Consider the following 25131-nt stretch of genomic DNA (forward strand, 5'->3'; position numbering starts at 1 on the left):
TAGCAGTATACTGTGGCTGTTTCTACTCTTGGCAGTTTGGCCCGTGTTTGTGTATTTTCTATTTTGTAACGAGTGTGACTTTGTACTGCAAATTGTTCTTTTCGGTCTCGGTGGTTTGACATGAGTTTGTATTTGTATACTGTCTTGACAGTGTGACAACAGGTTGTGGTTTATGTGCTGTGTGAGACGGTCAACATGTGTTTGTATATAATGCATTGTGACACCAGACTGCAAACCGTGCGCTTTATTGTAAGTTTGACAGGAGTCTGCACATTCTATATTGTGTAGGCAGTGTCAGACTAGACTGCAGATTGTATGCTGTGTTGACAGTTTGACATGAGAATGCAGGTATGAAGGTAGATTGTACTAAGTAGAGCGTAGACTCTGCACTTTGTTGGCAGTTTAGCATCAGGTCTTAGGCCTTGGAGTTTGGTGACAGGTGGGGCTCACTCAGGTACCCACTGTCTTACTAGCCTTCGTTGGTGCCTATCGTGCAGCCAGCCCCTCCCTTCCCCTCGCTGGCATTAGGGACATTAGTTACAGAGCCCGGATATCGACGTCCGATCTGGTGACTCGGATGCTACGTCACCCCTGTCGTTTTCACCTTTACCAGTATTCCATCACTTGTGCAAAGTGACATCGCCGGCCCCCTCAGGCTCCTGTCGAGTAGGAATAGCAGAGGGAAACCATGGCAACGCGCTGCGCTCAAGGGAAGGCCAGCAGCAGGCAGCTCGGAGGCGCTTCCGCGATGGTGGGCCGGGGTGGACGGGAGCAGGCACTCCGCCTCCGGGGCAGGTGAGCATCCTTCCTGTCTTCATCACGCGCCGCAGCGTGGTGCACGTGCAGACGGCCGGCACATCACGGTATCGCCCCCTAGGCTCAGGTTTATGCCGGGCCCGGACCGGCAGAGGTCTGCAGTGTGTGTGGTGGGACTGGGGAGTTATTTTACGCGATTACTATATGTGTTCCGCAGTGGGGCGGGTATCACTGAAGGGGTTTTACGAGAGAGCCAGCTATGGACTCAGCTCACCCCTCCCAGACTCTTTCCTCCATCTCCCCGCGTTGTTTGTCCTCTTGTGAAAGACGAGGAGTGGAGCTGTGGGCCTCCTCCTGCGGACACACCACTGACCACAGGCAAAAACAGCCGGTCCTGAAGGGTGTGCACCGCTCCCCTCTTGGTCTCGCGCTCCTCTCCTTTCCATTGGGTCGCTCTTCGTCACTAATGCAGAGTGCAGCTCAGAGTCCCAGTGCAGGGAGCCTTGCCTGACACTGCTGTTTCCAGGTGTTAGACGCGGCTTTGGAGAGAGAACCACCCGCCCTTGTACTCACACACCACAGGCCTCTCTGCACTGGGCATTAGTGCAGAGTGCAGCAGACCCAAGATGAGAGTGTGTAGAAAACCGTGTCTCTGCTGTTGGAGGGCGGAGGAGACCCCCATAGATGAACCCGGGTCACCTCTGGGTCAGTCCTCTATCTCATACCCCACTGGACCAGTCTCTGCTGGTCATTGGTGGTAAGTGCAACAGGTGCCCTGTGCCTACTTTACAACAAAGGGTAATCGGGCAAGACGTGAACAACATCTGAAAGTGCAAGAGGCATTATATAATACATCAGTGAGGCAAGCGAGAGCTATACACAGCATGAAGTCACTAGCCGACTGCAGAGTCTCCTTTGAAAAAGTATAAATACAATTTAAAATGTATTCAACTCGAAAATAAATAACAAAAATATTTGTATATTAATGTAAATTAATTTTATGTATTTGCTTTAAATGTAGAAAAAATAAATTAGTATTAAATTACTTTTGAATTAAACAGTCAATTAATTGAAATATATTAAATTAAATTAAAAGTATTTTTCTGGTTTAAATTAAAAAAAAAAAAATCCCTCCTGCAGAAAAAATGGTTTTAATGTGCATTAATAATTACTAAATTAAAAGTGATATATATAGAATTAATTCAAATGAATGTAATTATTTTTATTAAAATATAATTTATTATTATGTTTCAAATCAGAGCTATTTTATGAAACATTTTCTTATATATTTTTACTATTTTAAATAATCTAATTTAATTTAACATTATTTCCTATAGGGTTTTATTTTATTTGCCTACCTCAATTATTTTCTGTGGGAGGGAGTTGCATTACCAGTAGTTGGCCATGCGTAGATCTGAGCATACTGCAAAACTGTAAATTACTACAAAACGGTAAGTTATACATGTTTGTTACTAGAAATGTGTAAGTTACTATAAAAGTGTAAGTTACTACAAAAGTGCAGTTTGTGAATATCGAAAAGTGTAACCTACTCAAAAGTGTAAGTTACATTTATAAACCTGTCTTATAGTCTTCAAATTTCCAATTTCTTATGTTCTTGACCGTCATTGTGATCTATATCAATAGTTTCTCCTGTCACATGTTTCGTAGTCATTACTGAATATAAAAGTAGCTTAAGTTTACCTTTAATAAAGTGTTTTGCAAAGCTGCTCCACAGTAATTTTGGTTCAGTATTACCAAAAGCCTGGTGCTTTTTATCTCGTGCTCCCTCTGTCCACGTTTTCCATGGCATTTTCCATCACCCTTCATTTTCCTTTTGGTCTTGCTCTTTGTTTTGAGTGCCCTTTTTTCTATTGCTGTTGTGCACTTTTCCCCTATTCACTGGTCCTTAACCAAGTTCATTTTACTGTCCTCTTTGGGGAGTCATTTCACTTCCTCAACATCTGCCTCTTTTCTTCTTGCCATTCTTCTTGCCACAAACTACAACCTTCACCTCCTTAACCTCCTTTCTGAAGCTTCGCTCTGTTTCTGAATGCCGTTTGCCTGCCGGTTGGTCGTATTTCTTCTTCTGCTTTCAACTCCTAGGGTCGGTTCATAACCCAGATGCTCTGGTCGTGTAACTTAATTCTGGGTTGTATTTGTCCTCCGGAGTGTTGTTCTTCTGCACAGCCTTTTGAATTATGGGTTCCTCATTGCCATCTGACAGGCAATGGAGATTAGAGTGCACAAAGACACTGGTGGTTGAAGCAAGATCCCATAACGACCTGGGCATTGGCAGCATTTAGAGGCAAAGTAAAGGTTTGTTAAAAGTGCTCTTGGTAAACTGGGCAGATGTTGCAGACTTGCTCTTAAAACGCGTGACAGACACAGAAACACAGACTGTAATGCAGATACATAGTATAGAATGTAAGCTCTACACCAATATAGTAAATTTAAAAGATGGATTCATTAACTAGTACCCACACCAGCTGGCCGTTTTAAACATTTAGTAGCTGGTTTTATTATCCTTTTTGTGTTTTTTTTTTTATTGTAAGTGATTTATTTATATACAATAACGTTTCATCTCTTTCTCTTTCTCTCTCTGTCTCTCTCTCTCTGTCTCTTTCTCTCTCTGTCTCTCTGTCTCTCTCTCTCTCTCTCTCTCTCTCTCTCTTTCCTCAATAAACTCAATAGTACCCACACAAACTTTGACTAGGAAAAATAAAGGATGTGTGGAGAGATATGTGGTTAACCATTTACAGCGAATATCAGTAAGAGCATCTGTTAACATTTGCACCTATATAAAAAGGTAAACCAGTTACTAAAAGTCTAATTTACAAAACATTTATAGACGTTTTTGTCTTTGCTGCTGATTGTTTTGTTTCTTTTCTGGCAACTGAATGTAATAACTTTATCCACTACCTAGCTTTGTAGGGCCAAAGACACTCTGCATTAAACTGGCTCACATGGACTCCGCCCACTGTTCTTACCTGCAGCCCTCTGATAGGCTTCAACTTGACCAGTGCGCCTCCCACCCTACTGACAAGAGATTTTTACACGTATTCAGCAACATGGAGCTTTAGTAATGCGGCAGTGTGCAAAGCACACAAAGCACATCACAGACGGGCCATTCAGATGGAGGCAAGGGACAGAGAGACTGCACCTTCAGAGATATTCTTCAACAGCGCATTTTATTACTGTCCCTTTTATTGGCTTTTACATATTTGTTTTGTCCTGGTAGTCCCTGACTAGTGGTATTATTATGAGAAAACTACAATAAGGTGAGATACCAGTAAAAAGCTTAACTTTAGTAGACTCTAAATCAGGAATCACCTTACCAATGCATGGCAAGGAATATCATCCACATTACTAAATATTTAGATAAAAAGGAAAAACATCCAGACATGAAGATACTGTAGCGATTATATGTGCCCCAATAAATGCCGGTAAAAATGTTAGTTCTCCAGCGATTTCCTTATTGACAGAACATTCCATTTCTGGTTCTGTTTTATCTACTGATGCCCCAGAAATTGATGTGGGTTCAATCGCCACCAATGTGAAGATTAGCCTAAAGATTATCACTTCTTCTGCACTTGCAAAGTGTTTGTCTCCAAGAAGAGTTATTTCTACTCCAAATAACTAAAGTTTATTAAGTACTAAGTATATGTTGTACAATGTTGATTAATCTTTCCAAAACTTGTACACACAATTCTAAAGTGGTTTAGCATGCTCTATCTCCTGTCTTCGGCTTATATTTTTGAATGGGAGACGTAAAAGATTAATTTTCTGCATCACCCATACTTAAGATTTCGAATTCTTCTAAATACAGAGAAGTGGTGTAGAAAAATCCAAGGCAATGTACACACTGACCAATGGTTGGTGCTCAATGTTTAAACCTTTGGAATAGGTATTATGTGACCATGATCAGTTATCAAGTACTATTAATTTGCCACTGTACAATTTAGTAGGGCCTTAAACAAAACAAACACAGTATGGAGGTTCCTTTTTCAATTTCCATGTCATCATTTGTACAGAGTAAGAAAACTGCAACACAGACTTTTAGTGATATGCCTCCTCTTTCTATCCTAGAACAGTTAATTCCTCTGACTGTTGGTTCTCAAAAAGAGACAAAATATATAAAAGAAAAAAAGAAAAAATATATAAATCTTATTGAGGAACAGGGAATTTGTACCTTACTTTATATAAAAAGCTGAGCCACATGGTACCAAAAGTGGTCAACCTACCAATATATCTCATTAGGGATTCCTTGTAATAAATGTGAATAGTTTTTAATAACATTTCGGATCACCATTTAGATCAAAGTCAAAATGAGTTTAAAAAAAGACTGACAAGTAAGCATATTAATAATACAATTCATGCAGAAATATAAATTACAGCAAGTCAATTAGGTACCATCTTCACATGTGGAATCCACAAATAAAGCTATTGTAGAGAAATATGCCTGATCCCGCCATGAATGAGGATGCATTGATTGAGATTGTATCCATGCCCATTCAACTGCCCAAAATAAATAATGTTAAAGCCTGCTTCTCTCTCAAGCCTATGGCTCCAGAATTTATTGCCCGACATTTGGCTGGAAGGGCTATTTAATTATGGATAGTGTTAGTTAGCTACTGAATTCTATCTGCGAAGACAACTAATTGATTCCATCTTGATTTTGTCAATATGTTTCCTAAAGCAGAACTTTATTTAAACAGGACACATGTTGGATTTGTTCTACTTGATTTCTTGTCTTTGTCTAATTAATATAATTAATCGAAAAAATATGTAGATTGTTCACCTATTGAAACCTGACACCGTCGGAGACTTCATCTAGGTGTCTAGTGTTAAATTTAAAAGTCCTGAAGTTGTACATGTGATATTAGGAAATACTGTTCAGATTTGTGTAAGAGGCATAGACATGGCACCTAACAATGAAATCCATGTAGTTACTAATAGTAGTGTAATATTCATAAAATAATATGAAACAAAAATTGACCAACTATTTGGCCTCTCTATGTTGATCACTGTCAAATATGGTGATGTAGATGCAAATAACTTTTGTGTTACAGTGACATTTGTGTTAAAGTAGTATATATGCACCATATGTAGAACGGATAGGAAAATTGAAGAAAAGCAGAAATCCTGATGACCAGTTGATAAGGAAGACCCCTGCATGCGGCACTCAGACAGCTCATCACATTAGCTAAAGCAAAGTATTATAACAACAGCATCAACAAAGCTACCAACAGAAGCAGAACACTTTTCAAGACAATCAGGCACTGTATTAACTCCCTTCCCTACCCCCATCCCACACTCCACAGACAAGCGCAATGCCATCAACCTATTCTTTAGTGACAAAATAAAGACAGTCTGTCATCACATCAACAACACTAAGCCTGCTTCCTCTCTGACACCCACCTCTTCTTGTAGAATCCCACAATGGTACTCCTTCAAACCTGTCACAGATCTTTCTGACATATTCAACACCCTCAAATCCACTTCCTATGAAGGTGATGGCTTAACCATGTCCATCGTCAAGGCTATCTTCAGATAAATTCTCTCACCTCCAGTAGCCTTTGTCAATGCCTCTTTCTCTCTCAAGGCTTCTTTCCAGGACCTCTCAAGACATGGAATAGCCTTCCACTTTAAAAGGACTCTACATTAGATCCTGATGACCTCACAATACCGGTTCATCACTCACCTACACCTCCTCTGCCAGATAATTGAAAAAGCTCTCTGTGATCAACTCCAAGATCATATCAATGGAAACCACCCCCTATTTTGACCAATCTGGCTCTAGATCACCCTGCAGCATTGAGACCACTACCTTGCAGATCAACCTCCTGACCACAAATGAAAAGTACCCCTTCCTCCTGAAATTGCTGGACCTTTCAGCTGCCTTTGACCAGCTCAATCATCAACCTTTACTCACACTCTGTAATCCTAATGGAATTCACTGGTAATGTCCTACACTGGCTCTTCGCCTGTCTTTCCAATCAACACAGGTTTGTTCACATTGTCACCTACAGGTCTCAAAGGATTGCATTCCTAGCTCCTGTGGAGTTCCTCAGGGTTCTATAAAGTTTCCTCTCATCTTCAAACTCTACATAGGGGTTTTGGGGCTCTACTCTTAAGTAACAGCATCTATATTCACCAACATGCTGATACACTATTGTACATGAAAGTTTCCTTGGCTTGAGACATCCAACACCTCAAACACTGTCTGCACCTCACACAGACATAGATGTCCAGCCCCTACCTGAAGCTCAACCCAACCAAGAAACACTCTGCTCTATGGTTTCTCATACTCCACATTGCCACCCATTAAGAACATTCTAAAGGCTTCAGCACATCCCATTCAGGGCTGGTAGAAGTTAAGTTTCATCACTCTATCCCGATGACCTCCATTTCTCAACATGTGGGCTCACACTGTCTTCAAAAACAGCTACATCAATTACAAACTCATCATGAACAGCACTCCCACTTATTTTGTGGACAAGCTCGCCATCTCTGGTGGCTCTCAACAAAACTGTACCCAGGTTACCATCATACTGGGGACTAATTAGTATAAAGTGCACCCAGGATCTCAAAAAATATCACCATAGAGATAAGCGTAATGCTCCAATTAATAAGGATTTGAAGACACACCTCTTTAAAAAATTACTACTCCACAATGCAATGACAATATAATAACAAGTTGTTGTGTGTATCACTCGTTAACTTTAGGCTTACCTTTGACCCCGTAAAATTCTCTGCTGCATTTGTGGCTAGGTTTATGTTATATAAATACCACATACATACTAACACCACATGCATCGAAGGCGTTCATAGAATAGTAAAGCCATCTTCTCTACTTAACAGTCACCATGGAAAGGTGTTTAAATCAAAGGATAATATTTTGACATGCTTACTGCAGTACTGAATAGTAATAGGTACCTGAGGCACAAACACAGGAAGTTAATTAAACATATACGTTTTTTTGCATTACAATCAGTCTTTATCTGTTGAAGAAGAACAGTTAAACCTAATTCTACTTTACTGAATGCACGTGTCACCTGGGGACACCAATTACACTGTACAAGCTGTAGTGTGAAATGAAAAAAAAATCTTATAAAGAATACATTTGTGATGTAATAATTTCTGGGGATTTTAATGCAAAAATATCTGACTTGCAGTAACACATTGTATTATTAGTTGAGAGGGTTGGTTGCCCCACTCAAATAAAAAATATACTCTGTGTTAGAGTGAACTACAGAAGTCATTAAATAAACCTGTGCTTAACCCTTTGCTAGCTTGCCACAAAAGTAGTCAGGCTTAACTTAGAGGCAATGTCTAAAGTATTTATGCAACAGTCAAGCAGTCACAAAGTGAAAACACAACACAAGGAAAACCCCAAAATGATTCACAAAAATGGAGTTAACTTTAATAAATAAAATGATATAAAAATGACAAAACTCCAATCAGTCGAACAGGAGCTATGAATTTTTAAAGTCTAGTAAAAATAGGGGGACAAAGCTTCAACTGTGGTTATCTGGTCGAACTGAACTGGGAAAAAGTCACAAGTTCAGGCTGACCGTATTGGATCGCTGGCCGGGTAAAGGACCAAGTTCATCCTGCTGGGACTCATAATGTTTTGTCCTTGGTGCTGCAGTACAAGATCCTGTATTGATTGGTGCTGCGCTGCCTCAGTTCTGGTAAAGCAGCTGATCAGGAGCTACGAGATGTTGCACCAATTTGCGCTGCGCTGCCTCAGATCCGGTGAAACATTCAGCTGTGGTGAGAGGAGTAACTGACTCAAGCCAAGGGTTGAAGACCTTGAGGACAATACTTGGGGGAGAGCGGTCTGGACTCACTTCCACAGAGGCCAGCAGAGGGGACAAGGTTAGGTCCAGTTGGATGTGGTCAACTGGAAAGGAAAAGATGCTTCTGAAAGCTTTTAGTGTCCCTGTAGCTCAAAAAGGAGGTCATCCTACTGACCCTTGAGTCACCGCTGAGGATCTTGGTTTAAGGCAAGCAGATCCAGTATAATTCTTCAGAAAGCAAGACGGTCCTTGTTGTGAGTCTTTCACCGGTGCATGTGTGTTCTGATGGAAGGTTCTGAAGGTGACACTTTTATTTCCAGTGCCAGCCTGTGGGTGGAGGATGCCCCTTTTGTCAACCCTTTCCCCATTTATCTGTTTGACTCCAAACTGTCTATTGTAACAAGGGGCAGATAGACCTAGGTGTGAGCTGCATTTGTCAGTGCAGGCAGCCTTTAGAGGTCAGAGAGGGTGTGGGCAAGCCCACAGGCTACCCTTTGAAGCTTAGGAAAAGCTGAATACAACTATCCCCAGGAAATCTTGCTCAGAAGAGCAACATACAGCCCTACACCAAAAGCCCTTTTGCCTCTGTGTATGGAAGGAATCCAAAAACTAACACAAGAGAGCCATTCATAGTCATATGACTCTGGACACTGACTTTACCATAAAGGAAGATACTAAATTACAATTCATTTGAGTGGAACAAGCATTTATGTATCAGTTCCCAAACTGACGTTATCACTTATTAAGTCTAATAATAAGGTAACCCAGGGTCGGCCTATGAGAGAGATGGCTTTATAACAGTGTAAAACTTAGGGAGACATGTCCTTCTGTTTAAGTACCATACACCCTGTCCTAGGTGTGGTTAGGGGCTAACGTAGGGATGACTTATAAGTATTAAAAAGCAACATTTAGGTATAGCAAAACGTTTATTTTGCCAGGTTGAAATTGCAGTTTAAACTGCACTACAGGTTGCAGTTGTGGGCATGAACCCATTTTACAGTGCTACTTTAGTGTGGCACAATGAGTACTACAGCTCACTTTAGCCTTTAATTTACAGGCCCTCGGTACATGTAGTATTATTTAATAGTATTAATAGTAACCTATAAGTAAATTAAATGAGCCATGTGGGCGTATGACAGTTTTACCATGTTTCAAGGAGAGAACACAAGCAATGTGCCACTGGTTAGCTGGGGTAAATGCACAAAGTTCTAATATCAACAAAAACCAGTTCAGCCAAAAAAGGGAGTGAAGAGATAAAGTCTGGGGGGATACCATGCCAAGGATGTCAGGTCTAACACTTGCTGTCTAGGTTATTCTCTCATACTAAATGGCACAAGTAGTGGAATGTCCCTATAGTATAGTTTAGGTCCGCTCAGGCAGATAGAAAAGGTAAACAGCTGGTGATTGGGGTATAGGAAGTATGTTATGTAATACTAAATACTAAATGACAGGAATAAGGGAAGATTCCACAACACCTGCATGTACTGGCAATGGGGTTGCTCCATCATGGTTTAAATTATTTGTACATGTGGTATATTTCACTCTTTCTTTCATATGGTGGTACATCAAACATATTTAAGTGACCATAATCTGGTAGTGTGTAGTGTGTATTGTAGACATCTCAGTAAACTTGAAATTTGAGGGGGACTGCCGATAGAAAAGACAAACTCTTGGGCATATCCGTATTCTTTAGAATTTATGATCATTTTAAAGAATTATTTTTGGGAAATTGTTTTTCTTCTATAAATGGTGCTGTCTGAATGACTTTTGAATTTTTAATGGAAAGGATGCTTGTGATGTCTGCTACATGTCTGACTAAGGTAAATTTAAGACACAAAAGGTGATGGGAGTAATGCTTGCAATTTATCTAACCACTGGCAATCACTAAGGGTAGCATCCCAACCCATCGTTCTTTTTGATTTTCAGGCCACCTCAGTTGGGACCCAGCCATATGCAAATCAGCCTTGTTGCTGCTCCTCATGAGAACAGTCCAGCCCGAACTGCCATGCAAGGTCCTCCCTGAACCAGAACACAAGCAACCCAGGATGGGTTTTGCCCTAGTTATGGGCTCCTCACCCAGTACAACTTGGTTTCAGTGACACAGTGAGCATGGGACCCACGTCTAGGCATACCCATGCCACTTAGGGTGGTACATGAGACACACAAAAAGTGAAGGGAGGAATACTTGCAATTTGTGAAACCACTGGCAATCGCTTGGGGTAGATTCCTAACCCATTGTTCTTTTGCTCACCATTCTACCTCAGTCTGGGCCCAGCCATATGCAAATCACCCTTGACCCTGCTCTTCATGGGAACAGTCCAGACCGAACAGCCAGACTAGGTCCTCCCTGGCATGGTGAGCAAAAGAACGATGAGTAGGACTGCTGCTCCGAGCTATTGCCAGTGGTCAGACCTAATGCAAGCAGCCTCCCATCACATATTGTTAGTTAAAAGTAATTCCAATCGGGAAAAATGTAATGAGGAAAAGTTCTTCGCCATCAGCTCAATGGAGTATTTTGATTACTGTATTTAAATGTAGTCCTGTTCATCAATGTTTGACAGTGCAAAATCCTCCAAGGAAGGCTTAAACTTCTTTCCTTAAGGCTACAAAGAAGAATATTAGGCAACATTTCTGGACTTTAGTGGCACTTGCATTAGGTACAAAAAACTGAGGGGCATATTTATGAGAGGATTGTACCACCATTGCATCAACATTAGTGAAGCAATGGGAGACCACACTTTTCAACAATATTTATGAGGCCACGCAAAGCTGCTTTGTGTAGCGTTGAATGGCCTCATAGATTTGGAATAAGTCAAGGAAGCGCATAGCAATGCATTGCCTTACTCTGCATCAGGAAGGCCTTACATGGGCATTGCAGTGGGTGTTCCCACTTAACCCCCATGTATTTTGATGCATCCTCAGAAATACAAGGCCATATAAACATGGGGATGCATCAAAACCTTACACTTCACCTGCATGGCTCAATGAGGAGAAATTTATTTATTTCTCCTTGTTTCTTCCTCCTTCTGTGTGTGCTGCATTCTGCATTCTGCAGCACGCATAGAAAGAGGAAAATGCCTCCCAGGATTGTTTTTGTGCAGGAAAGTGTCCCTACCTGCACAAAACAAAAATCCTGCATATACTGCAGGAACCGTTGACACTAGGCTGCTGAAACAGCGACAGTGCAGGAGGAAAGGACAGGAACGCGCCATATGCAATGGTCGTACTCTTTTCGCATATGCCGGAGCGGAGCGAGGCCTACATTTTGGGATCTCCATGTACCAGGTGAGAATTTTTGCGATTTTTAACTGTCAGACTGATGCGTGGCAGGCATCAGTGCAGTGATTTACTTCATATGAAGGTGTTTTTTGGAAGCCTAAATTGATATGTCTTCCCTGTGTCCTGGGGAGGCCTGAAATTTAGAGGGTTGGAACGCGTCGGCATACATTACGGAGTCCATTTAATTTTGATTTGGAGCCAGAACATTGGTCAAGGGCATTGTGGAATTATGAGAGGGCAATGATTTGTCATGTGCCCTAAGGGACTACTTCACATAAGGACTGTCTTTGAAATAAGAATGCAGCCTAAAAGAAGTGATTAGTGGAAGAAAATTATGTTATTTAATTGTTGAGAATGTAATGTCTAAATGTGTTCACAAGATGGTGTTATCTTTGATAAACATATGTTGATGGCACTCGAGACTGAGGACCTCTTATCTTTCTTTGTAAAGAACTTATGAAAAGTGTTGATTACATTTTCTTTTTTTGCTCCTGAGTAATTCATGTGCTCTGGGTAGGAGTGAGCCTTTGACAATCTGTTCCCACTACACACAGTTTTCTTTTATACTCTCTAGTCCAGGTTTAGTGGGGTTATAAGGGCACACCCCAAATCTACATACACAATATGCTATAGATACAGTCCCTGCCCTTTCACTTTGACACAGGGCAGCGCACCAAGGTAACTTGCTTCACTGCCCTGTGCCAAATCCCCGTAAATCTGGGCCGGAAAGGCCAGTGTGTCTATTCCAGAAGAGGTCTGGTTTGACTAAGTGGTTACATTACATGTGGACAATTCAATACTGTTTTTGGAAGAGGTGGAATTTAATTGGTTAGCAGCTATTAAATATAGTCTACGTTCACCAGTTAAAAATGAAAAAGTAATCTGGAAACAGAATATCCAGGCGGATTTACAGTATGAGTGATGGAGCATAATCAATCATTATGGGGGCTTTTGGAGCCCAGCATTTGCATTATGCAATGCTCTTGAGTTGGTGGCAAACACTGGAAAGGTATAATATTGGTCTGATGTATACAAAGCGCTCCCATGTTAATCCACATAATTAGACATAAATTATGCTTCTGGATGCATCTGAACAGTTATCTGCAAAGTCTACGAAGTCTGCTTGGGACCATCTACAAAAGAGAAAATTTTATTGCCATGGTAGCAACCCTTTTATATGTTCAAACATGTCAGGTTTTTATAACATTACAGCACTTCAGGTTGATCTGAAAAAAGATGTAATTGTAAAAAGACTGCCCCTTTACTCTTTTATATTGATATTTAAACAGCATTTGATTGGACGAATATGTCCACCTGAGGCCTAAACTGGCTTCCCACCTTAATACCACAAGGGCAGCTGCAACTGCTTGTAATAACACTCGGTGGGGCGGGAGGCTCACGTTGGGAGGTGGATGGGAGGGATTCGCATGCGTGAGTGGTAATAATAAAAAATGTAAACCCACTAACCTGCCGCATGCCGCATCCGTGTTCGTCACCGCCTCAGTGCTTCTCTGCTTCTTCAGTTCCCACCCAGTCCAGATGCTTCTCTCATGCTGTTACCCAGCATGAAAAAAGTGTCTGAATTGGCCTGAGCGGGCTGAAATGCCGCTCAGCTGGGGACTGAGAGCCTGCATTTGTTCTTCACCTGGGCTGTGCATCACAGCCCTGGTGAAGAGTTCTAAGTGCGCATGTCAGTTTGGCCAGCCTAAAACGGCTGAACAAATCGACATGCAGACTTAGGGCCTGATTTATGAAAAGTTAGCACCACCTTTGCGTCATTTTTTGATGCAAAAGCAATGTAAACGTACAAAATATAATTATATTTTGTAAGTTTTTGCCACGTTAGCGTCAAGAATGATGCAAAGGCAGCACTAACTTTGCATAAATCAAGCCCTTGGAGTGCACACTACTCCTCCTCCCCTTGCTGTCGAGGATGGCAACGCCCCACCCTGCCCTACGAGGAGGAAGCAAAAAATAAAATGATAGTACAATAGTTGTATTATCATTTTATTTCTCTGCTGCCTTTCAGCAGTGGAGTGACGCTCGTCCGTCATAGCAGAGGGGTGCCCCTGCCTGATGGTCATTGACATTCTTAATTGGATTAAACACAGATACCTTCACCAAATAGTTATGAATTTTAATTTGGTTACCCAAATATTAAAGATGGGTCTTACAGAGAACACAAGTAAAAGTAGTCCTTCCAAACGTACGCCAATATTAATGTGTATATCAGTCACTTAGCTAATAGAGTTCATTTGTAACATTTAAGTAGCATGGTAGAGCTGAAGAAAAGTCAAAGTTATTTATCATTTTAACGTGATAATGAGATGCAAAGTTTATTTTTAAATGTAAGGGCCCAGAGTTTACCATCATAGAATAACATGGGGAAAAAGCAGGGTTTTATATCTGAATATTGTGTTTGTCTATGTTATAAAACATGATTTGGTTTAATGATGCGTTTGTTGCCCTCGTCAGTCTCGAATCTCTATGATCTTTAGTAAACTTGAAGAAAGCATTCTGAACACTTAGGAATAACCTTACTGAGCAAAAAAGCACTTTGTGAATGGAAATTCACAGAATCAGAATTGGTTGAAATATCTGTCAGCTTTACATATTGAAGCAATTGAAGATAATCGTAGATTTGTTGGAGGGCTGGAATTCTTTGTGAAGTCCTAAAGCTTGGTTTGTGTCCCTAGATTGTACCACTTCGCCGCACAACAATACCACTGTAGAAAATTCTGAGTTTAGGTTCTCTTCAATTTAATTCTTGGGAAAAAGGCAAAATCAGCAAACACATGCACGTCTTTCACTTCACCTATGCACAGGCAGGCAAAGAGCGGACAGCATAACAGGCTTCTCAGCTAAAGACTCAATTGCAATTTCTGGGTTCTCAGGCGTCACAGTTACCACTCTACTTGAGGATTTTCAGCTAGTTGGCCCCCCCAAAGCAGGCAAGCAGGGCAAATTCAATGTTATCAGCCACATATGAAAGTGAGACCAATGAGCAGAATGCGAAGGAAAGCATGACACTGGCCGTCAAAAGTAAAAAATACAAAGAAATAGACCATAAAGAAATTCACAAGGAAACTGGTAATGGGTGTCTCTCAACGTATTGTTAGAGACAGTGTTAGCAATGAATTTGTTCATCAATATTTGTGATGTCAGAAGGATGGCGAAGACAGGTTAGAAAAAGCTTGATCACAGGCTGAATGTGTAGCAATAATTTCTCAATTTCCACCATTTAGATTTGGTTGCTGGGGGAGGCCCTCCTAGGCTAGTGGTAAGAGCTGGATTAATGAACCCCACTCCGTAGTTCCAGTCAGTAGAAATGCACTAGATTAGACAGGTGAAGGGAAAAAGAAGTACAATTTAAGCTTTAATGTTAAGATTGAGGAGAACTTTGATGGAAAGAAGGTGACAAATAATGTCTTTACTCTCACATGTGACTAGAGTTCCATTATGCAGCGGAAGGTCTTTCAAATACATCTTCACAAAATCCCAGCCTGCAAAATTCACAGCAGCAACACAGAAGCACCCTTCAGGTCACACACCACACTGAACTTTTCCCATGGTGTCACAAAAGACTATACACACTATTAACCATGCACTCTAGTTGTGGCTACCTACAAATCTTTAAGGCTTGCCAAGAGCTCCAGGGTCACACCAAGGGTAGCAATAAATAACACAAATGTATAGTATAAAACAGAAACCCAACATCAAGAAACTCCTGCTATGTTTTTTTTATAGTTGTTATCTTTGCTACTTTTTCTAGGGGTGGAGGGAATCCACCCTCTCGGATTCCCTCTCATATCCTTCTCCCAGGTGAAAGTCATGTCATGTTCAGTTTCATTCACCTCCACCCCCAAAACTTGTAGTCATGGTCTTCTTGGTTATTTGTCAGTGGTAATGTATTTCTAGGTTATCAATTCACTCAAATCGAATTCAAAGAGGTAAAGCCTTTGAGGTCGGGCTGAGATGTAACCAAAAGTGACAAGCCTTACAAAATATAATACACCCTCATAGTAAAGCCAATGGGCCTGGCCTTGGCAAGCTAATGTGATGGATAATTTTAATGTATTTGTATTGTAAACCTATACCACAAAACAAAAGAAAAATATAGACCACCCAATCCTGGCCGCCAAATGAATGCAATAAAACATTTACATTTAAATATCATTCACTGGGTATGTTTTTAACTAAAGAGCCATTCAGTTGTGCCAAGCAATGCATTATTATTATTGTTTGAATGGCAAGATTAAATCACAACCTAACTAAGCACTCATCTTACAAAGTTACTCTGCCACTTGAATACTTGATAACAGCAAATATTGCAAAGAGAAGGAACATAAATCAACATCTAACTGGACCCCCCAACCTTAGCGAGACAAACAGCCTAACGTTGAAGTAAAATATAATTAATATAAAAAGCACATTTTCAGCCATTCTTGTCACTGAAGAGATAGGAACTATTTTTAGACGGATGTGAACAATGTGCACAGACTTGTGCAGTCTCTCGAAGTGAAGGGAGTCAATAGGTAACGTTAGCTGATCCATTGCCCTCTGCTGTATGCTGTGGTGGGCAGAAGCAAAATGTGAATGACAACTTAACAGAGCAATGAATGAAGCCTACTGACCAAAAGTGCCTCTATGTTAGTAAATTATATAGAAATGTTTCGAAAAGGCAGTAGTCTGGCAAGACAGCTAAAGCTGTCTCTAACGCCAGAGCTATGCCATCAGAAGTGACCCTGACCGAAGAGACATCTCTGAAACTGCCCTTTTTTAACCATTGCTCTCTCTATGTGTAGCCCTGAGTCAGAGTTGCGCCTTTGCAGTTCCAGCTGACTATGCTTGGATTCCCTGTCTTAGCCCCATTGCAGAGCAATAAGTGACATAAGCAGATGAACAGCACAGTGTGCAGGACAGCTGAGTTGGGAGACACAGCCTAACGGTGAAATTAGACTCCCCAAGTTCCAACACTTAATGTGGCACTTGTACCGCTTTCATTTATGCACAAGATTCTAATCACAGTCACAGGCCGTATTACATAAAGTGCCTTGGGGCGCAACAGGTATGTGCACCTGATTTCTGGGCCCAAGGCGCACGTTGGTGGTATATATGTGGCCACAGATGCTTAAGTGTCCGCATTTGTAATACAGATAGTGCTGGTGTACATGTAGCACCAGTGCTGTCCTAAAGCAATGCTCCCTCATTTGCACTGAGGCGATGCAAATGAGGGAAACACTTTCTCTCTGAGCCTACACCGTATTATGGATGCGGGTGTAAAGAGGCCCCAAGGAGGAGCACCTACTGCAATCCACAAAGAGGTAGTTCACAGTCATTGTGCCCCCAAGGGCACCCCTCAGGAGAGGGTACTGTCCCATGGACAGCCGCAGATATTCCTCTGCAGGCAGGTGCAGTCACTTACTGAATCCATCAGCATGGGGAGCTCTAGCTCTTTTGAAAGTGCAGGCCGTGCGCTTCCTGCACTGTAAAAGGCTAACAGGCTACTCAGTCAGCTGGTCCATCTTTCCTAATGCCGTGCCCCCGGGGCAGCACAAGTTTACAGCTATCCTATTGGCAGTGCATTAAGAGTAATAGGGTGCACTGACCCTGTTTGCACCCAAACCTCTAGTTAAAGGTGAGCCATGATGCAATCAGGGGTAGTGTGCCCTTCCTAGAATACAGCCTATGGTGATCCTCTATTGGTTCCACTCTTCCTCCTTTTTTCAAATCCTGTCACAGGTTAGGGTTGGAAAAATACATGTACAAAGGACGCAGAAACAGTGATAATGTACTCCTCTTGTTGCAGCCATGCTGAGGAACATACAACATGCTTTTTTTATACTAACAAATATGTCATGTATTAACATTTATGTGAGACAGAGGGGTTGCAGAGCTGCGACATAAGCAACTGTGTTGTGCATGTGCAAATGCTACAAGGGTAAAGGTAAAAACAACAAGGTCGAGATGATCAGCCTCTTCTCCAGTACCATCTCGAGCTGTGTAGCCCTGTGGCCAAGAATAGAAGTTGTCTTTAATGTTGTGTTTTGTAGGATGGGTGGGTGATATTAATATGAATCACAAGGAAACAACTGAGGTCTTTTTCAAGTACACTTGTCAGAACACTATGAATTAATTTCTAAATTTTCATTGATATACACTAAATTTAGTACGTATATAGCCTTCCCTCTCCCAAAGGAAATCTCAATCTCTCCCTCTATAAAACAAAAACAAAAAAATTGCTAGCATTTACCCACCTAATTTAATCGGTCAGATAATGAAGTGACAAATGATCTTAATATAAAGGTGAACTATTATATGTAAAATGTTCTAATATATTCTTATTTCCATCCACAGGGATCTTCTGGTGCTGAGATGATCTAAACACAAGCTGGAGAAAGACGAGGTATTTTAAGATGACACGGACCGACCCACCTGACATACTAGTGTCTACAGTATATCAAGACATCAATGTAAACCTGACATCCTCTAGAGATTCCGAAGACTGCAGACCCTTCCTACCATGTGATGTCTTCATGTCCAGCTCAAAGGATCACAACCCGCCGCAGTTCAACAAAAGGCACTGCCGAAGCTTTGACTTCCTTGAGTGCTTTGACGACCAGCCAAATACTGTTCCACTCATGGAACAGCCTAAGAGAAGTCTGCCTCGGCGCCCGGGAACACCTGAACCATCTTCACAGCCAGTTGTGAAAAAAGTCCCAGTGAGGTCTTCTGCTGCTGAATCTTTTAACACAAGCCATGAAACTCGAACAGTGGATCCTTCCAAGGAACCAAGTAGACCAGAGCCAAAGAGAAGGGCAAGATCAAAGAGTGCTCCAAGGATAAAATCCACCTTCACCCCAGTTCAAATTCCAATATCATCTTCTCCACCTCCTATGGTTAGAAGGGGCCGTGAAGTCCACCGTGCTCCCAGGGAACCTCCAAAAGCAGAGGCATCCCCCAAGCGGGAGAGTATTTATACACCAATGAAGGCCTTAGTGAATGAGGTCCACCCCATAAAGCTTCAGCCTCAGCGAAGTAATGCCAGCAGAATCTCACCGCTGTGTGTCAGTAACAGTTCCATTGAGGAGAGCCAAGCTGCCAAGCCAGCCACCACCCCACACGTCAGGTGTCGCATGGACATCAAACCGGATGAAGCAGTGATCCAGCACACCTCACGTACCATGAAGGCTGTCCAGAACCAGATGGAGGCACAGTATTGGCAAAGGCTTCCAGGTACCCCTAGGAGTCTCACGGTTCCAAACAGGCGACATATCTCAGTGTCTCGTACTCCTACACCCAGTGATTCCTATAGCGTGGACCATAGAGTAATCCATTTCCAAAACAATCCTGCCAGTGAATACTATGGCAGAGATCCCAGATATGGTCCTTATCAAAATGTCCCTTCACCAAGAGAATTCAGAGACAGCCCTGACTGCGGCAGCTACGGCAGTCCAAATGTGCCCACAAAGTTTTTTTATACAGAGGAACAGGTTGGATTCAGCCCAACACCTCCTCTGAAAAGTGCTGGCTATGAGGGATATCACCGTCCTTTTCCAGTGCATAGTGTCCCTTCACAGGCCTATTACATGGAGGACCCTCCCAAAAGTCATATGCAAGGCCTCCCACCCAGGGGGTTTTATATGGAAGACCCGAGACCCTATCCAATACAAGAGGCCCCTTCAAGGACGTTCTATGGGGAGGATCCTCGTTTCTATCCTCCTAGAAGCGCCCCGCCTCATGGTTTTTATCCAGAAGACCCACGAGCATACCCCATTCAGAGTGCTTCCTCAAGAATGTTTTTTGCTGAGGACTATGGGAAATATTCTGAAAGGGAAACATTTTCAAGGACATATCCTTATCCAAGAACCCCACAGCCCTTACATTTGAGTGAATGGTATTTCCCAGAACAGGGATCTCTACACTACCAGCATTTGCCAATGTCTCCCTTCACACCCCAGCCATCTAGCAGGGAGGCCATGCTTTCTTCTTGGCATGCCAGCTACAGCATGAATCAGCAACGGCTGGGGGCTGACACCAGGACTTACTCAAAGTCCTGGGACAATATCCTGAACCCGGGTGCCAGGAAAGAAGACCCATTGCTGCGAGGACGCAGCTATGAAAACCTGTTGTCGAGGGACAGACGTGCCTTATCTCCAGATGACAGACGTCAACCCGTGGTTGTGAATCTCTCCTGTTCTCCAAAACGCTACGCTGCACTGTCCCTTTCAGAGAACTCCATCATTGAAAAGATGCACTCAGATGGGAGATACACCATGGGCAGGTCCTGGTTTGTCACTCCAGAGATCACCATTACAGATAACGACATCAAAGCTAATGGCTTTAGCAAGAATGAGAAGCGCTCAGCAAGCTGGGATGCATTGGACTCTGGCCAACCACAGCGGATGTTCCATGGCCCGGTCTCTTATCCACGGGATCCTACCAAAGAGACAATGCAAAACAGCGCCTCACGTCAGCGCAGTTTGGAGCAGCTGGATGAGTTGATTGCGGACCTGGTTATAGACTACAAGCCTCCATCCAGCAGACGAACGAGTGAGGCAGCAGATGCCCTGACTGAGCAATTGAGGAAACTAATAAATGATGAGGTAAACAGAGACAGTGATACAACTTCCAGGGCCAGCTAGATGTTCAGTCTCCCCAACTATGATAAAGTCTAACCCCTAACTGGAGTCTTCGTTTAACCTGGCTTCACTAATATGCATTTTATTTATTTAGAGATTTATAGAGCGCATGGCTACCCAGAGGCCTCCCAGCGCTAATGCAGGACCATTAAACAGACAAGGCTGACAGACTATGAGGGAAAGAGAAGAGTCTTGAGCTTTTTGCGAAATTGAAGTTCCGACTTCTCTAGTCGAAGTTCCAGTGGTAAAGAATTCCATAAGTGACCCGCTTTGAAGGCGAAAGACCTGCCTCCACATCTTGCTTTGTTAAACCGAAGTGTATTGATCAAGGAGGCGGAAGAAGATCTAAGTGATTTATGGGGCATGTAGGGGGTTGTAATCTGCCTAAGAAAGGCCGGCCCCCTATTGTGGAGTGCCCGATGCACATAGCAGGTGGCTTTGAAATTAATTTGCTGTTCAATGGGGAGCCAGTGGAGGGACCCCAGAGCAGATTTGGCCGAATGATGTCTCAGGGTGCCCATTAGAAGGAAGGCGGCAGCATTTTGCTCCACCTGCAGTCTCTTTAAAACATAGGAGGGGGAGCTAAAAAAGAAAATGTTTCCATAGTCCAAGCGGGACAATATCAAAGCCTGAACAATGCGCCTTTTGGCTACAAAGGGAAGAAATGTGAACATTTTCCTACAAGTCCTCAGTAAAAACAGGTGGCCGTGAGTTTCTTCGAGTGGCATTCCATTGTGAGGCAAGAGTCCAGCCAAAAACCTAAACTCTTTTTGTTATTTTCAGGAAAGGGAACATCGTTTAGCCCAGCTGACACTGAAACGGGGAGCTTCAGATGAGAAGATTTTCCTACCAGCATTACCTCAGTTTTTTCATCATTTAACTTGAGTTTACTGTTCGTCATCCTTTGAGCAACATTGGATAGGCAAGAAGAGAGAGTGGCAAATTCTGAGCTGGTCTCAGTAGAAAAGGAAAAAACAGTTGGGTGTCATCGGCATAAGACACAAGAGACAGCCCATGGGGTTCCACGACCTTTGCTAAGGGGGCCATATAAATATTAAAGAGCTTAGGGCTTAATGACGAGTCTTGTGGAACCCCACAGGTCAATAGGAAAGTGTCAGAATAATAAGTTTGATTGAGCACTTAAAAAGTTCTCTGACTCAAAAATGAGGAGAGCCGGTTAAGGCATGTGGCCTTGATTCCTATTTAAGAGGTTCTGAGAAGAAGGACCTTGTGATCTACAGTGTCAAAGGCGGCGCTCAGATCCAGTAAAATGATTGCTGCGTATCCACCAGCATCCACACGTCGTCTAGTATCTTCACTAACAGCCAGCAAGGCTGTTTCCGTGCTGTGGAGTGGTCTAAATCCCATTTGAGTATTGTGGAGAAGATTATGCTCCTAAAGAAAACCTGACACCTGAGAATTAATATGTTTCTCAATTATTTTTCACGTAATAGGAAGAAAGGCAATTGGTCTATAGTTGGAAAGTGAAGGTGTATCAAGATTAGGTTTTTTTAATAAAGGTTTAACAACCGCATGTTTCCAATGTTGTGGTATATACCCATGTAACAACGAATCATTCAAAATGTCAGTTAGCACAGGCGATATAACTTCTGAACCTAATGCTAAAATAGAAGGAGGGGAAGGGTCCAAAGGAGATCCGGATTTTATGGAGCCAAGATGGTTTTCTACTAGTTCTTTAGTCAAAGGCTGGAAAACTGAAAGAGATACTCGAGGATCCTGAGCATCAGGATCAATGGCAAACTCATCTTCAGTAGAAAGATTATTAGGAAGAGTTGCCTGGATATCAGCTATTTTTTTTTAAAGAAACAGGCTAGGTTGTTATTATGTTCCAGAGAGCCTTCTACTTTGTTGTTAACCGGTGGAAGCTTAGTCATTTCCTCAAAAATCGAGAAAATCTCCTGAGGAGAGTGGGAGGACTGTTCGATCCTGGAGCTATAGGAGGCTTGAGCAGCCTTAATTTCCAGGTGGAAGGAACAAATCATATTCCTATAATCTCTTTTGAGACCGGGATCATATGATTTCCTCCATTTCCTCTCCATCCGCTTACATTCTTTTTTTAAATCCAGCATATAAGGGGTAAACCAACATGAGTTTTTTTCCGAATGGTCTTAGTAATAGTTTTAGTGGGTAAAATGATATCTAAAGACTTCGAAATCCATTTGTCAAAGCCCTCTGTAGTATAAGGTTGAGGGAGAGAAGAGAAGGCATACTGGTTTGTTAATGTTTCCATCCAATCATTTTTCTTCAGCTTTGACCATTGACGTACCGTTAATTTTGCGCAGGGTTGGTGGATTGCAGAAGGTTGGATAGGCAGTGTAAGTACAATTAAAAAGTGATCTGAACAAACCAAAGGCAGAGGAGCCTGGGCTAATAGATTAGGGAGATTACTAAAAACTAGGTCAATTGTGTGGCCATGAAGATTAGTGGGGCCACATATCAGTTGTGTCAAGTCCAAAGCTGCCAGGTCTGTGAGTAGGGTTTTAGCAGAGGCGTTGTGGGGTTCATCTATCTGGATATTAAAATCACCTAAAATGGTGCAATGAGAATATTTGCAAGCAAACTCTGCCACACAATCAGGCAGAGCCTACAAAAACCTTCCATAGGGTTGTTTTGAATTTTTTTTAAATTTAACTATAGTTTGTGACATCAAAACTGCTAATGATGCAATTACAAAAATAACACCACTCTTGTGAATAAATATATTAGGAGCAGCTTCCCTGTCCCTTATTCCATGTGATTTCAATTAATTAGTTCTAAAAGTAGATTTTGTGAAACTATGTTTGTGTCATGATGTATTATGTTGAAGAATATCACTAAGACATACCCTCCCCCTGCTCTCTTTCAGGTTGTTGGGAATGTTGGAAAACCAGAGTCTCAAAGAATGTTAACCTCTTTGGTGCAGCCCAAGCCAATGAAGGAGCAGCCTGTGTCTAGCTTTCTTTCAGCAGAGTTACTGAAAGGACAGAAGAAGCATTCTCCAGAGGAATCAAACAACACTCTGTACAAGCCAACAGAGGAATGCTCTCCTGAACTGAGTGCCGAAGAAGATGATGTTATGATGTGCTCAAATGCCAAGTGCAGGCGAACTGAGACCATGTTCAATGCCTGCCTTTACTTCAAGTCCTGCCACAGCTGCTATACTTTCTATTGCTCTCGCAACTGCAGGCGAGAAGACTGGGACACCCACAAAGAGAACTGCATTTATGGCCGAATTGGAAGCATTTGCAGGCACATCCTCAAGTTCTGCCGTGAGAATGTGGAGGTGCACAAGGCCTTCTCCCGGATTGCCAAGGTTGGGTTCTTGTCGAGGGGAAGAGGAGTGTTGTTCCTAGGGTTCCCCAGCCCTGGATCCTCCAACAACTTCTTGCAGTTTGGGTTGGAGGGCTTGCTTATGTCCCCTACATTCCTATCTTTGAGAGAGTTAGAGAGCTATTCTGAAAACCTTGGAGAGTATGGGAAGGAGCTCCAGGAATCTGGGGCTGAATATGACCCTGATGAATGTTTTCTCCTGAATGTAACCGTGGCTGTCGGCCAAGCCATGCCAGACCGACCTTCTATGAAAGACCAAGTGCCGACAATCCGGAAATATGCCAAGATAGCCTTAGCCTCTTCCAGCCCTGAGAAGAAAATTGTGAAGAAGGAGAAAGACATGGAGACCCTGATCCTGACCCCACCGCCAGGCACAACAGACATTGATAAAGAAGGCGAGGAAGGGAGAAAGGCCAGGGAAGTCTGCTTCATACATATCCAGAGGGAGTTGAGAATAAGGGGGGTTTTCCTACGCCATGAGTTCCCAAAGATCTACAAGCACCTGTGCGAATATGTGGAGGAAAACAAGAGGTTCACCCCCACCACCATCTATCCGATTGACAAGAGGACTGGCAAGCAGTTTATGTGTATGATCATGGCTGCCTCTGAACCTAGGACCCTTGACTGGGTAGCAAGCCCTAATCTTCTGGATGATCTTATGTGACCCACTAGCATAGATACTCCAAAACAGCAGAGATTGTCAAACTTGCCTGCAATCATGGGGCCCTTTCGTATATTTTTGGGAGACTCTTGGTGGAGGCCAAAGTGCTCCTGTGCAGTGTTCTCCATTAAACAGGTACTCAGCCCAAAATGTTTGTGACTTCAAAGGTTGTTGTCTAAGACTTCCTTGGTGCCACAAAGTTCAATTTGAAGGCCTCTGCTTTATACAACCAGATATTTATTATAATTATTATGAACATCATTGTTTGTAGAAATGTATTTTATTATTGATGCATTGGAATGGAATATTATTTATGGCTTTCCAAACGATGGTGCTTAACTCGAAAAGTATGTGTGTGTGTGTGTGTGTGTTGGTGGATGGGGGTTGTCCAAGGAGAATGCATTATCACAGATATTTCTAAAGTCACTGGAAGGTTTGCACAGGACTGCTGCAATCTGTCTGGATATAAAACTGTGACCTATTACATTCTTCCCCTTTCCTCCAATTCCCTAGCATGTTGTTGGGGTCATCAGCATGTTCCGCTCATGGTTTTGAGTAACATTTCACAGGTGTTCAAGTAAGAGAGCACATTTGTATCCAGGAAGGGGGTGGTGGCAAACACTTATAGTTTGAGGATGGGAAATCTTAAGTTTGTAATGGG

At 42.3% G+C, this 25131-nt stretch overlaps 1 protein-coding gene across 1 annotated transcript; it reads left to right on the plus strand.

The window, feature by feature from the left end:
• The first annotated feature begins 724 nt into the window (after positions 1–724).
• AJM1 (apical junction component 1 homolog) lies at positions 725–24793 on the plus strand. Its single transcript, XM_069241433.1, has 3 exons — positions 725–795; positions 18195–20443; positions 23346–24793. The coding sequence occupies exons 2-3, from the start codon at positions 18254–18256 to the stop codon at positions 24471–24473; spliced, it is 3318 nt and encodes a 1105-aa protein (XP_069097534.1). The 5' UTR covers positions 725–795; positions 18195–18253; the 3' UTR covers positions 24474–24793.
• The last annotated feature ends 338 nt before the right edge of the window (positions 24794–25131 follow it).

The sequence above is a fragment of the Pleurodeles waltl genome, chromosome 6 (genome assembly GCF_031143425.1).
Source record: "Pleurodeles waltl isolate 20211129_DDA chromosome 6, aPleWal1.hap1.20221129, whole genome shotgun sequence".
Lineage (NCBI taxonomy): Eukaryota > Metazoa > Chordata > Amphibia > Caudata > Salamandridae > Pleurodeles > Pleurodeles waltl.

Bases quoted from the DNA above. Each gene is read 5' to 3' on its own strand.
- AJM1 (XM_069241433.1), top strand. From the start codon at position 18,254: ATGACACGGACCGACCCACCTGACATACTAGTGTCTACAGTATATCAA. The intron at 20,444-23,345 runs GTAAACAGAGAC...GCTCTCTTTCAG, and splicing joins GGAAACTAATAAATGATGAG to GTTGTTGGGAATGTTGGAAA.